Source organism: Nycticebus coucang, chromosome 11 (genome assembly GCF_027406575.1).
Source record: "Nycticebus coucang isolate mNycCou1 chromosome 11, mNycCou1.pri, whole genome shotgun sequence".
Lineage (NCBI taxonomy): Eukaryota > Metazoa > Chordata > Mammalia > Primates > Lorisidae > Nycticebus > Nycticebus coucang.
Genome location: NC_069790.1, coordinates 35,110,048 through 35,124,356, shown reverse-complemented (window position 1 = coordinate 35,124,356; position 14,309 = coordinate 35,110,048). Strand labels below are relative to the sequence as shown.

Below are 14,309 nucleotides of genomic sequence, written 5' to 3'. Positions count from 1 at the left end.
CATTTAATGTCTAGAAAATAGGAAAGGTCAACTGGGTGGCCACCTTCCAGCTTCCTGCTACTGATGTCTCCCTCAGTAGTTTAAATTTATACCTATTTTGTATTTTTTATTTATAATGTACATTTTTAGAAACCTGGGAACCTTGGGCTTTCCCGTTTAGTTTAATTCCTGATTCAACTGTAGTGGCTGTTAGTTTGGTCCTGTATTACCTCAGAATAGGCAGTTTGTAGAGATGGCAAATATAAGATAATTAAAGAGCATGTTGTGAAGTTTTTTATTAGAATGGGCAGTCTCAAAATATTCATGATCATGAGGGAGAAATTCCCTAATGACTTATTTCAATTGACAAATAAAAATTGTATTTATTATATATAATATGATGTTCTAAAATTTGCATATAAGATGGAATGACTAAATCAGTAATTCTCTTAAAAATAACAGCTTTTTTGAGATGTAATTCATATATAAAGTTTACAGGTCAGTAATTTTTTCTGTACATTCACAGAATTGCGCATTGATCACCATTATCTAATTCCAGAGAATTTTTATCACTTCCCAAAAGAAGCTCTGCACTCATTAGCAGTCACTCTCCATTTTCCCCTCTTTTCTGGTCCTGAAAACCACTGATATACTTTCTGTGTCTATGGATTTGCCTATTCTGGATATCACTTGTTAATAGAATCATACAATGTGTGGCCTTTTGTGAATGGCTTATTTCACTTAGCATAATGTTTTTAAAGTTCATCTTCTTTGTAGCAAACATGAGAATATAATTCCTTTTTGTGACCAGAAAAATGTAATTGTATGAATAATACCACATTTTGTTTGCATATTCATCAGTTGATGACATTGGGTTGTTTACACTTTTTTTTGAGGCAGAGTTTTGCTATGTCACCCTTGGTAGAGTTCTGTGGTATCACAGGTCACAGCAACTTCAAACTCTTGGGCTTAAGCTATTCTCTTTTCTCAGCCTCCCGAGTAGTTGGGACTACAGGTGACCGCCACAACACCGGCAATTTTTTTGTTGCAGTGGTCATTGTTTAGCAGGCCTGGGCGGGGCTCAAACCCTCCAGCCTTGGTGTGTGGCTGGCACCCTACTCACTGAGATAGGGCTCCACCCATGTTTACACTTTTTGATTATTGTGGATAATGCTGCTATGAACATGAGTGTACAAATTTTTGTGTGGACATATTTTCATTTCTCTTGAGAATAGAATTACTGGGTCATATGGTATGAAACACTATTTTTCACTTTTTGAGGGGCTAAACTGTTTTCCAAAGTGGCCGTACCTTTTACATTCTCATCAGCAATGTATAAAGATTTCAATTTCTTCATATCCTTGTCAAGAGATATACTACATACCAGTGTATATGTAGTCTCAATAGTTTTATATGGTAGCTCAAAAAACTGAGAAGAAAATGTAAAGCTGCAATCAATAGATGGATTATGCAGGATTTATGCATATTGATTTGCTGAAATATTTATTTTAAAACTTTAACTTATCTGAAAATTAAGATAATATCCTAAGAAAATGACTAAATCATGAATGTTTTTCTTTTCTTCTTCTTTTTTTTTCTTTTGTGATAGATTGTTGGTCTGTCACCCCAGGTTGAGTGCAGTGGTTATCATCACAACTCACTGCAACCTCAACTCCTGGGCTCAAGCAATTCTCTTGTTTCAGCCTCCAGGGTAGCTAGGACTACCTATAGGACGCACTATCATCCCCGGCTAATTTTTCTTTTCTTTTTTTTTTTTTTTAAAGTAGAGATGCGGTCTTGCTCTTGCTCAGGCTGGTGTTGAACTTCTGAGCTCAAGCAGTCCTCCTGCCTTGACCTCCCGGTGTGTTGAGATTACAGATATGAGCCACTATGCCTGGCCCTAATTTAGGAGTTTTAAAGGTTCTTTATTATGGATTCCGGTCATTTTAACTTGGGGCATACTGTTTGCATAACTGTATCTGTGACTACTCCAAAAGTTGCTCTTCCTTTTTTATACTCATGGTCACCTGTTATTATTCCCCAAAACATTGTTATAATCTTCACTTAAAATTATTTACTCTGAATTATTGATTAAACTCAACTTTTACTATATTTTCATACTACCTTCAAGATAAAGTCTTAACCAGGAAGAGAAATTTGAAAAGCAGTCTGAAGTCAAAATTACTACTTTTCAGACTTTGTACGTAGTGTATAGGAATCATCTGGGGATCTTGTTAAAGTGAAAATTATTATTCAGCATTTCTGGGTTGGATATTCTACTTTTCTGACAAGCTCCCAGTTGATGCTGTTGCTCCTGACCTGTGACCTACCCTTTAAGAAGCAAGGATAAAGAGAGCTGGTGAAGAAGAAATAATTAACACTTAGTGATATGTTCTGGCATTGTGCTAAATATTTTAATTGTTAAAATAACTCCATAAGGTGGATATTATTTCTGTTTTACAAATTAATTAATTTAGGCTCAGAGAGGTTAAGTCCCAATAAGTGAGAGAATGGGGATTGCAACCAAGGTCTTCCTGAATCTGGGGGTCATGCTATTGTCCGTGATTGTCCTTTGATACACTGGAAATGTTAAGTTTGGCGAATGGTAAGTAAGGAAGTAAAGTAGAATTGTAGAAATTTAGAATTGTAGAATTGTAGAATTTTATTTTAAAACGATAGGATTTTCACAATTTAAAAATAGCACTGCCATCTTACCCTTGTGAAATTTGTTTTTTTTAAAGGTATGAGATGTTTAATCAGAGAATCAGTGTTGGTTTCTTTTTGATCAGTTGAGTCTACAATCTAAATGTAATAAAAGTTTCACGATTACTTTTACGACTAATTTTTTTTTCCTAAGAGACAGGGTCTGTTGCCCAGGCTGTTGCCCAGGCTGGAGTACAGTGGCACAATCATAGCTCACTGTAACCTTGAATTCCTGGGCTTGAGTGATTCTTCTGCCTCACCTGCCCAAGTACCTGGGGCTACAGTTGTGTGACCCCACACCCAACTTATTTTTTAAATTTTTTTGTAGAGCTGAAGTCTTGCTATGTTGGCTAGCCTGGTCTTGAACTCCTAGCCCCAAGTGATCCTCCCACCTCAGCCCCCCACGTGCTGGGACTATAGGTATAAGCTACCACACCTGACCTCAGACCAATTTGTAAGAGTGATCTATAATAGCAGAAATTAGATAAAAATATTTGAAAGCAAGAAAATGAAATATTTCAAGTGAATTTGTTTTTTGTATTGATTATATATGGAGTACTTCACAGAAAATCACTTCAACTGTGTTGTCTCTAAAGTATTTAAAATGCTGTTTTTGTAGAGTCAGCGAACCTCAGTGAACATGATGGTTGGTGACTTAAGTTTGATATCCCCTGAACTGAAAATGGGAAAACCTGCTTCTCCAAGTTCAGACTTATATGCTTATGGATGCCTTTTATTATGGGTATGTTATTTTTGAAGTAGATCAATCATTTATATATTTATTTCAGTATATAAAGTGATGATTTTACGTCTTAGCACAATAACTAAGAAAATGCCAGGAAGGCTATGTTAACCAGTTTGATGAAAATGTGTCAAACAGTCTATGAAACTAGTGTATGGTGCCCCATGTTCACATTAATGTACACAGCTCTGATGTAATAAAAAAAAATAATAAAGTGATGATTTTTACAGTGATTCTCCTTTTAAAGCAGTGGTAGAATTTTAGTAGAAAAATTTTTTTTTTTTTAAATCATAATTGTTTTTATATTTCCTATGACCTATTGTTTACTTTCCACACATTGGCTTGCTGTATATATGTGTGTGTTTGTGTGTGTGTATTAGGAATCAGATAAACACTGAAGGTGATTTTTGCCATATTATGTTAATCTGGAAGCAGTTCATGCATTTATATAAAATAGATAGTCTTGGGTAAATGTTCTTACTTCCTAATAGCTATTTATTACACATGGTTGAAGAATTATGAAGGATTAAGTATTAACAAGGGAAGGATGTCTGTTCTCATTTCTAATCAACAGAGTTCTGGAGATTCCAGCCAGAGGTCAGCAAACATTTTCTATAAAGGACCAGATGGTAAATATTTTAGGCTTTGTGGGCTATTACCCTGTTTCCCTAAAAATAAGACATCCTCTGAAAATAAGACCTACTTACAGGAAAGATAAGATGTCCCCTGAAAATAAGACCTAGTGCATCTTTGGGAGTACACCTTAAAATAAGACACTGTCTTATTTTCGGGGAAACAGGGTAGGTCTCTGTTGCAAGTACTCAATTTTGTTGCTGTAGCTGAAAAGCAGCCTTAGACAGAATGTGGATAATATTTGTAGATATTGGGAATTTGAATTTTTTGTAATTTTTATGTTTTGTGAAATAGTATTACTTTGATTTTTTTTTTTTTTAACACAATCTCATTTTGTCACCCTTGGTAGAATGCTGTGGCATCATACCTCATAGCAATCTCTAACTCTTGGGCTGAAGCAATTCTCTTGCCTCAGCCTACCAAGTAGCTGGGACTACAGGTATGCACCACAATTGCTGGCTATTTTTAGAGGCGGGGGTCTCGCTCTGGCTCAGGCTGGTCTTGAACTCATGAGCTCAGGCAGTCCACCGCCTTGGCCTCCCAGAGTGCTGGGATTACAGGCTTGAGCGACCACGCCTGGCCTCCTTTTTTTTTTTTTTTTTTAAACATTTAAAAATTTGAAACTCATTCTATGTAAAAAGAAGTAGTAGAATTGGTCTGGTGCAGAGCCCATAGTTTGCTGATCCTTGTTCACTCAGTGTAATAAAACCACCAAAAGAAATAAAATTCATACAGGTTGTAAATGAAGAAATAAAGCTGCTTTTATTTATAGATGACATGCTTAATTAGAAAATCTTTGTGATGTGAGAGGGGTGTGAGGAAAGGAAGAGCAGAGAGAGGGAAGGAGGGCGGGGATGGGGCCTTGGTGTGTGCCACACCTTTTGGGGGCAAGACACGATTGCAAGAGGGACTTTGCCTAACAAATGAAATCAGTATAACCTGGTTTCTTGTACCCTCAATTAATCCCCAACAATAAAAAAAAAAAAGAAAGAAAGAAAAATCTTTGCAAATGTACATAAAAGCTATTCAAACTAACAAGTGAATTCAGAAAGGTAGCAGTCTTTACTTCAATGTAATTGTTTTTATATGTAAGAAACAAGTAACAGGAAATTGAAACTTAAAAATCATTTATAAAAGTATTAAAAATACGGAAATTTTAGATATAAATTTATCAAGACGTGCACCAAAAACTAACAACTATATTGTTGAGAGAAATTAAAGAAGATGTAAGTAAATGGAAAGTTGCACCATGCTCATGTACTATAAGACTTAACATTGTATGGCTGTCTTTTCTCCTCTGATTAGGCTTTAGATTCAATGCAGTTTCCACAGAAATGCTAGTTGGCTTTACTTTTCTTTGTCAGAAATTGACAATTAGATTTTATAATTTACTTTAAAAAGAAGAGGATCTAGAATAGCTAAAATAATTTTGAAACAGAACAAGATTGGGGGATTTATACTACCTGGTTTTTAAGACTTAATACAATTATAGTAAATAAAGACATTGTGATTTTGTTACGAAGTTAGACATACAGATGAATGGAGCAGAATAGAGACAGTAGAGATAGACCTACACATATATGATAAAGTCTTTGAGTGAAAAGAGTCTTTAACATAAATGATACAGGAAAACTGATATCCATATACAAAGAATAAAATTTGCATCATGTACAAAAACATTTCTTGCATCATGTACAAAAAAATTAACTCAAAATCTATTTTGGACCTACCTGTAAAATCTGTCTCTTAAACTTGTAGAAGAAAACATAGGAGAAAATTTTACTGACTTTGAATTTGACATGGATTTCTTAAATAGAACAGAAAAGGCATCAACCATAAAAGAAAAAAAATCAATAATTTGGATTTCATCAAAATTCAGAAATTTGCTCTTCAAAAGATATTGTTACAAAAGGGAAAGGCAGCCACAGACTGGGGGAAAATATTTGCAAAACATATATCTGACAAATAACTTGAATTTAGATTATTAAGACCTTTTACAACTCAATACTAAGACAACAACCCAGTTAAAAAATGGGTAAAATGTTTAAACTGGAGCTTTATCAGAGAAGATGATCAGATGGCAAAAATAAACATGAAAAGATGCTTTGAACACTTTTAGTCATTAGGGAACTCAAAACTAAAATGAGATACCACTACATACCCATTATAATGTCTAAAATTAAAAAGACCATTCACCAAGTTTTGCTAATAGGTGTTATAAATAGAAGTCATATATATTGCTGAGAAGAATATAAAATGGAGCAACCACATTGGAAAACAATTCGGAAGTTTCTTAAAAGGTTGAACATATACCCACTCTGTAATTTAGGTGTTCTACTCCTAGATATTTAGCCAAGAGAATTGAAAGCATATGTCCAGACACAGACTTGTGCATAAATATTTTAAGATACTTTATGTGTAATTGATCAGAACTGGAAACAACTCAAAGTCCATCAGCAGGTGAATGGATAAACAATCTAAATATCCATTGGAATATTACTCAACAATAAAAAAGATTGAACTAGTATGTAGGCAGCCCCCAGGTTGCAAATGAGATTAGGTTCTGTAGGTTGTTCTTAAGTTGAATGAAGCCCATCTGATTATACACTATAAATGTGTATAGTTTATTGCATATCAGTTTTATATCAGTAAAGCTGTTAGCAAAAGTGTTTATACCTACTCAGGCGAAATTGATGAGAATTTTTCCTCTCATCTTCAAAAAAGATAGGTTTTAGCCCTGATGCTGGCATGTATATTTAAAGTTGTCTGATTTCATAGAACCACCACACAACTTTAAATGATTAAATTAGCATTATTTTCATCATTGATTCCATTTATTCTTTATATCAGAAGGGTAAAAGTAAATGTCTCAAATATTTTTATGCTTCTGAAAGCTTTCCTAAACTACCATATAGCAGTCTTTATTCTACCTATTTTCTTTCAAATGATACTATGAATAAATATTGTTTCATTGAATTTATGCTCTTCCGAAATGTTGATTACAGTATTTTGAAAACTTTAACATGAAGTAAACTTGACTTTCGTATACATTCTATGAATTTTATTATGTATGTGTGTGCGCCCGTGCCCCTGTGTCCATAAATTAATGTAATCAACATTACCACAATCAGGATTCAGAATCGTTCTATAACTCCAAAAAATTCCTATGTGCTGTCCCTTTGTAGTCAGTCACAGACTCTCCACAACATTTAACTTTTGGCATCCACTGAACTTTTATCACTATATTTTGTCTTTTTAGGAGTGTCATCAAAAAATTAAGACCCAAGATCTGTACTTAAAAATACAGTATTCAGTATTATATAGTATGTAACCTTTAGAGACTGGCTTGTTTAATTCAGCATATGTCTTTGAAATTCATTCATCTAAGTTGTCTATTGTCTTCACTGCTGAGTATTATTCTGTTGTTGGAATGTATCAAGTTTATTTGTTCACCTATTGAAGGACATAGGTTGTTTCCGGTTTTGGGTATTTCAAATAAAGCCATTTTTGTATAGGATTTTGTGTGAATATAACTGTATTTTTCTAGGGTAAATAGTATGTATGTAGGAGTGAGGTTGTTAGGTCAGATTGTACTTACATGTGTGACTTTATAAGGATCTGCTAAACTGTTTTCCAGAGTATCTGTACCAGTTTTTTATTCCTCTACCAGTAGCGTATGAGAGTTTCAGTTCTACATCATTATCAGTACCTGGTGTCATTGCTATCTTCTGTTTTAGCCATTCTCATAAGATATGTAGTAGTGTCTTATTCTGGTTTTGATTTTAATTTCTCTAATGGGTAATGATGTTGAGCATTTTTTAATTAGTTTATTATTTGCAGTTCATATATCTTCTTTGGTGAAGTGTCTGTTCAAGTCTTTTGCCCATCTTTAAATTGGATTATTTATTTATTTGTTTTTTACTATTAAGGTTTGGGCATTCAAAAACATTCTAGATGCAAGTCCTTTGTCAGATGTTATTTGCATCTGTCTTCCCTGTCTTCCCTTTTCTTTTTACTCTCTTAACAGTGTCTTTGTGGAGAAAAGGATTTAATGTTTAATTTTTATTTTTTCCTTTTATGTATCATTTAATATTGTGCCTGAGAACTCTTTGCATAACCCAAAGTCATGAACATTTTATAAAATAATTTCTTCTAAAAGATTTACATTGATAGTTAAATGGTCTACATTTAGAACTAGGATATATTTTGATATAATTTTATTTGGAGGTTCATTTTTTTTGCACATGGATGCCCAATTTTCTACCACCATTTGTTAAAAAAGGCTATTTTTCCCCATTGAATTGCCTTTTCGTCTTTGTCAAAAATCAGTTGGCCATTTTCTGTGTGAGTCTGTATATAAGAAAATTATATATCTTTATAACCAATTATATATCTTTATAATAGGTCTTAACATTGTAATATGATTCTTAAAATTGTAATACAGTTCTTTTCCAAATTTTAGCTATTTGACTCTCTTTGCCTTTTCATATACATTTTGAAAACAGCTTGTCTCTGCACAAAAAAAATCTTGCTGTGATTTTGATTGGAATCACATTAAATCTGTAGATCAATTTGGGGAGAATTGACATCTTGCAGACTCAACATCTTTACTGTGTTGAGTCTTAATTTGTGAACTCCATTTATTTATATCTTCTTTGATTTCTCTCATCCATGCTTTGTTATTTTGAGCACACAGATCCTATACATGTGTTGTTAGATTTATACCTAAGAATTTCATATTTTGGAAGAATTTTAAAAAGAAACTGTGTTTTCTAATTGTTTGAGTCCTTTTTAGACGAGATCGGGCGTGTTCAGGGTGGTATGGCCGTAGACTGAGTCCTTTTTTAAAAAAAAAAAAAATCAATATTTTTATTGATGGTGAAGTTAGTTTAGAACCAAAGGTATGTGTACTTTGACTTTCCTCCTCAAAGACTTGAGCAATTTATAATGAAAGCACCTGGTGTAAAATATATAAAAAGGCAAAAAGACCCAAGCCCTGAGCTTAATAAGGCAATATTTGGAGATAAGCTAGAACCGTTATTAGAGGATATTATTTCCAGGGTCAGGAAGAAATTAGTGTCACTTTATGGCTTTAAAAATTTTTTAGAAATAGCAAAAATAAAAGCAATGGTTTGTTTAATATTAAAGCTCTAGAATACTTACTAGATATTTGTGACATTTCCATAAGATATTTTGGTTTGGGATTATTTTTTGTTAAGAGACCTCGATTAAAATATGGAAATATTCTAAAGACTGCCTACAGAAGATTCAGAACTATAGAAATTCAAATGTTTGAGGGTTGGTGATCCTTAATACCTTCAGCAAGAAACCATGTCTTTTAACCATGATTTGTATTAAGTCATGGTAATACAAATGACTTACCATGAAGTCATTTGTATTAAAGTTCTTTATTACTTCTTTAGGTTATTATGAAGATCTTACAGAGTTTTCTAGCCAATTTTTAAAAAATAGAGCAGTTCTGTCTGATGTTGAAAAAGAATTGCAGATGAGGCCTGGCATGGTGGCTCACCCCTATAATCCTAGCAGTATGGGAGGCCGACGACATAGGTGGATTGCTTGAGCTCAGGAGGTCAAGACCAGCCAGAGCCAGAGCGAGACCCTGTCTCTACTAAAAATAGAAAAATTAGCTGGGCATTGTGGTGGGTGCCTGTAGTCCCAGTTACTTGGGAGGATGAAGCAAGAGGATTGCTCAGGCCCAAGAATATGAGGTTGCTGTGAGCTATGATGCCATGGCACTCTACTCAGGGTGATGGAGTGAGACTTTGTCTCAAAAAAAAAAAAAAAAAAAAAAAACCCCGCTAACCCCCCCCCCCAAACAAAAAGAGAATTTCATATGTGTTGGGGAGTACTGCTATGAGGGAGATGAATAATTTTGAAAATAAAATAGAAGTGAATGGCTTCTTACTGTTTTATTCAGATTAGTCATTATCAGTGTTGCCTTCTCTAAAATGCAAGCTTCTCTTCTTGCTTTTTCTTTTTCTTAACATATTATACATTTATTTACCTTTTACTATTCTTTGTCTTTATTATTGTTTGCTTATACTACCAGAGTGTGAGCTTTTTGGAGCAGCTTGCTTGTCTTGTTTACCACTCTATTCTTGATGACTAGAAGTGTGCCTGGCACAGACTAGCTACTCAAATATTAGTTGAATGAATGTTTTAGCCACAATCATGTGCTCAATTATTAGGTTTTAGAAAAAAAAGTACCGTGTTTCCTCAAGGAATGCATCTACTGACCTCTTATTTATGGCCCCTTGTACATTTTATACTTTAAAAGTTTGTTTGAAGATTTTATTCTGTCTCTTAATATATTTCTAGGAGATGTTAATAATCTATTGAACACTCATTGAACAACCTAACTTTGCATTGATTGGACTTCCTTAACAACTTGAGAAGACCCATTCCTTCATGTATTTTCAATAACCTGCCCAAATCAAGATTTGTTTCTTACTTTTGAAAAGTAGTAGAACCTAATTCAGTATATATTTCTCTGAACAGCATTTCCTGTCCTCTTATTTACTGTATTTGTTAATATTAAATATTCAATATGTTTTATTTGCTGTTTTCCTCTTCCCCCAGTCCATCAGCAGCCTCCAAGATTCTCTACTGATTCAGCCTTGGACCCCATCATATAATATCTAAACTAGGTCCTGTCGTCCCTTTTATTCATATTCTTCTGTTTGGTCTCTTCAGGAAAGCCCCAGTTTTAGATAATGTTATAGTCTGCTATTTATTTGCTTTAAAAATATTCTTCCCCATTTCTCTTTTTAAAAAAGTTTATTTATATGTATAAATAACATTTACAAAGGCATATCCATTTTAATTTTTTACAGAGTATGACTTAACATCATGTTTTTTAATTTATTATGTCTGTTTATAATGTGATGATAATATCCTCTCTTGTTGGGAGAACACAGTACATGTTTGGAACTTAGCTAACTGCTTGAGAAACTTTATCTCATTACATTCTCCTAACAACTATGTGAAGAAGAACATCGTTATCTTAACTGTAGTGCAAGACCACCTCTCCGCCTTTTACTTCACATATTCTTAAGCCTTGAAGGCACATCCATCACTGAAACCAGTGATGTGCAATTGCTGAATGGGATCTAGGGCGTGGAAATAAGTTACCAGTAAATGTCATGACATTGACTGCTGTAAAGTCCTTTGTATCATCTTAGGCATCTTCAGCTTTGTCTTCTATGAGCTGTTTGGTAAGAAGTCCTCTTAGAAGGTCTTGCATGGATGCGTTTCATACTTTTCATTTGGAATATAGATATACTTTACACATATACCTAGTTTTGATGCTTAATTAAAAAATAAGAGACAGTAGGGAGAGTCATATTCCGTATGTTATTTCTATGGCCTCTGATGAGTTCCCCACCTTTCTTGGACCTTAGCAGTGCCTCTTAGGAATATGCCAATTAAGAGAAATGGATGGTAAGGGGCATGGGTGGCAGTCACCTAAAATGTACAAGTTTTATGATTCTAACATCATAATCAAGCAGACCAAGGGGAAGGGATCTCATTGCAGAGTTAGATTTAGGAAGATGAATGGGGGCGGTTCCTATGGCTCAGTGGGTAGGGCGCTGGCCCCATATACCGAGGGTGGCGGGTTTAAACTTAGCCCCAGCCAAACTGCAACAAAAAAAATAGCCAGGCGTTGTGGTGGGTGCCTGTAGTCCCAGCTACAGTCTCGGGAGGCTGAGGCAAGAGAATCGCCTAAGCCCAAGAGTTGGAGGTTGCTATAAGCTGTGATGCCATGGCACTACCGAGGGTGATAAAGTGAGACTCTGTCTCTAAAAAAGAAAAAGGTAAGATTAATGGATCCAGGCTGATGGACTCATTAATATCAATAGTGCTCTTCCCTGTTTTGGAATTTCATACATTCCTGGACCTCCTTTGAGAACTAGTCAAGAACCTTATGCTCATTATTTCTGTATTACTGGATCCAAGTGCAATGAACTTGGAGAGGGTTCAAGGTTGTTTTTTAGATAGTCTACCCTTTTTATTCTTTTCCATTGTTCTTTTTTTCATTCTTGATGTTTTAGAGTTTCTTCCTTTTATTATTTTCATCATAGTTTTAAAACTTCATTAAGCCATTCTTGTAAGGTATATCTGATGGTGTCAAATTCTTAGTTTTCCTTTAACTGAAAGTATCTTGATTTCACCTTCATTTCTGTGGGATAGTCTCTCAAGGTACAGAATTCTTGGTTGACAGTTCTTTTTCTTTTAGCACTTGAAAAATGTGCCACTGTATTAGGTCTCCATGTTTTCTTACGAGAAATGTACTATCATTTTAATAATTCTTCCTTTTTAGGTAATGTGCACTTTCTTGCTAGCTGCTTTCAAGGTTTTTCTTTGTCTTCAGTTTTCTAAAATTTGAATATGGTATGTAGGGGCATGTGTTTCATTAAGTTAATTCTCTTTGGAATTTATTCAGTTGCTTCCACTTGAGGGTTTATGGTTTTTCCCCATCTTTGGGACGTATTCATCAATTATTTCTCCAAATGGTTTGTTAGCTCTACACTTTTTTCCCTCTTTTTCTGGGACCCCCAAAATATGAATTTTTATATCTTTGATTATTGTTTCACCCTGTTCATAAATTTTTTTCCAATTGAATTTTTGTAAAACTGGATATTTTGTTTTTAAAGAAATAACCAAAAATTGGGTACTTTTGTTTTCAAATACATCAGTACTTTTCTCTGTTGTGTTAATTCTGCTATTGAGCCCATCTACATTTTTTTTTTATTTTGGTTACTGTTTTTCGGTTCTAAAATTTCTAGTTGATTCTTTTATATATCTTCTGTTCAATTACTTTTTTTTTTTATAAATTTCAGATTGATAGGAGGGTACAAATGTTTAGGTTATATTGTTTTCATATTTTTTTTAATTTTAATTTTTTTTTTTTTTTGAGACAGAGTCTCAGTATGTTGCCCTTGTGCTGTGGCATCACAACTCATAGCAACCTCGAACTCTTGGGCTTAAGCAATTCTCCTGCCTCGTGCTCCCAAGTAGCTGGGACTACAGGTGCCTGCCACAATGCCTATTTTTTGTTGTTGTTGTAGTTGTCATTGTTGTTTGGCAGGCCTGGGCTGGGTTTGAACCTGCCAGCCCCAGTGCATGTCACTGGTGCCCTAGCTGCTGAGCTACAGGTGTCAAGCCTGTTTTCCTTTTTAAAGTAGTGTTCAAGTTGTACTTGAGCCCTTCACCCAAGGGTTGTGCTGAACACCCTCACATTGTGCACATTAGGTGAGATACTACTAATCACCCAATCACCCTCCCTCCTCTCCTTCCCCTTGCTAGGGCTTGTAGTTGTTTGTATATTGGTTTTATGTTAGTATTGAGTACATTGGAGACTTTTTTTCTGTTTATTTTTTTTTTCCCCTCAGTTTTTGGCCAGGGCTCGGTTTGAACCTGCTACCTCCTGCATATGGGACTGGTGCCCTACTCTTTTGAGCCACAGGCACCGCCCAGGGAGACTTTTTTTCTATGCTTGTGATACTTTACTAAAAAGAATAACACCAGGTAAACACAAATAATGTAAAGTCTCAATTTTTTTCTTATGGCTGAATAGTACTTGATGGTATACATATACCATATTTTGTCAATCCATTTATAAATTGATGGGCACTTGGGTTGCCGCAACATCTTGGCAGTTGTGAATTGAGCTGCAGTAAACACCTAGTGCAAATGTCCTTGTGGTAAAATGATTTTTTTTTTTCTAGGTAGATACCTAGTAATGGGATTGTGGGGTCAAATGAAAGGTCCACTTTAAGTTCTTTGAGAATTCTTCATACTTATTTCCGTAGAGGTTTTATCAGTTTGCAGTCCCATCAGCAGTATAAAAGTGTTCCCCCTTTCCACACCCATGCTAGCATGTGCACATTCAGGATTTAGTGATGTGGGCTAATGTCACTGGAGTTAGGTGATATCTCAGAGTGGTTTTGATTTGCATTTCTATAATGATTAAAGATAGCATTTTTTCTGTTGACCATTCGTCTGTCATCTTCAGAGATGTTTCCTTTCAAGTCTCTTGCCCAGTAATAAATGGAATTGTTTGCTCTTTCTTTTTTAATTATTATTTTTTATTAAATCGTAACTTTGTGCATTGATGCATTTATGGGGTTCAGGGTACTGCTTAAATATACAACGTGAAATGCTTACATTGAAAAAAGTAACACATCCATCACAATTATACTCATTTCTTAATAGTTTTGAAATGTACCAT

At 34.6% G+C, this 14,309-nt stretch overlaps 1 protein-coding gene across 2 annotated transcripts in view; it reads left to right on the top strand.

The window, feature by feature from the left end:
• The window catches only part of STK31 (serine/threonine kinase 31), a 178,516-nt gene that overhangs the window by 127,797 nt on the left and 36,410 nt on the right, over nt 1–14,309 (top strand). For both annotated transcript variants that reach the window (XM_053609069.1, XM_053609068.1), the window contains one exon: nt 3,302–3,424. In XM_053609069.1, the coding sequence (XP_053465044.1) occupies nt 3,302–3,424 (123 nt within the window). The remainder of the gene's footprint in view (nt 1–3,301; nt 3,425–14,309) is intronic.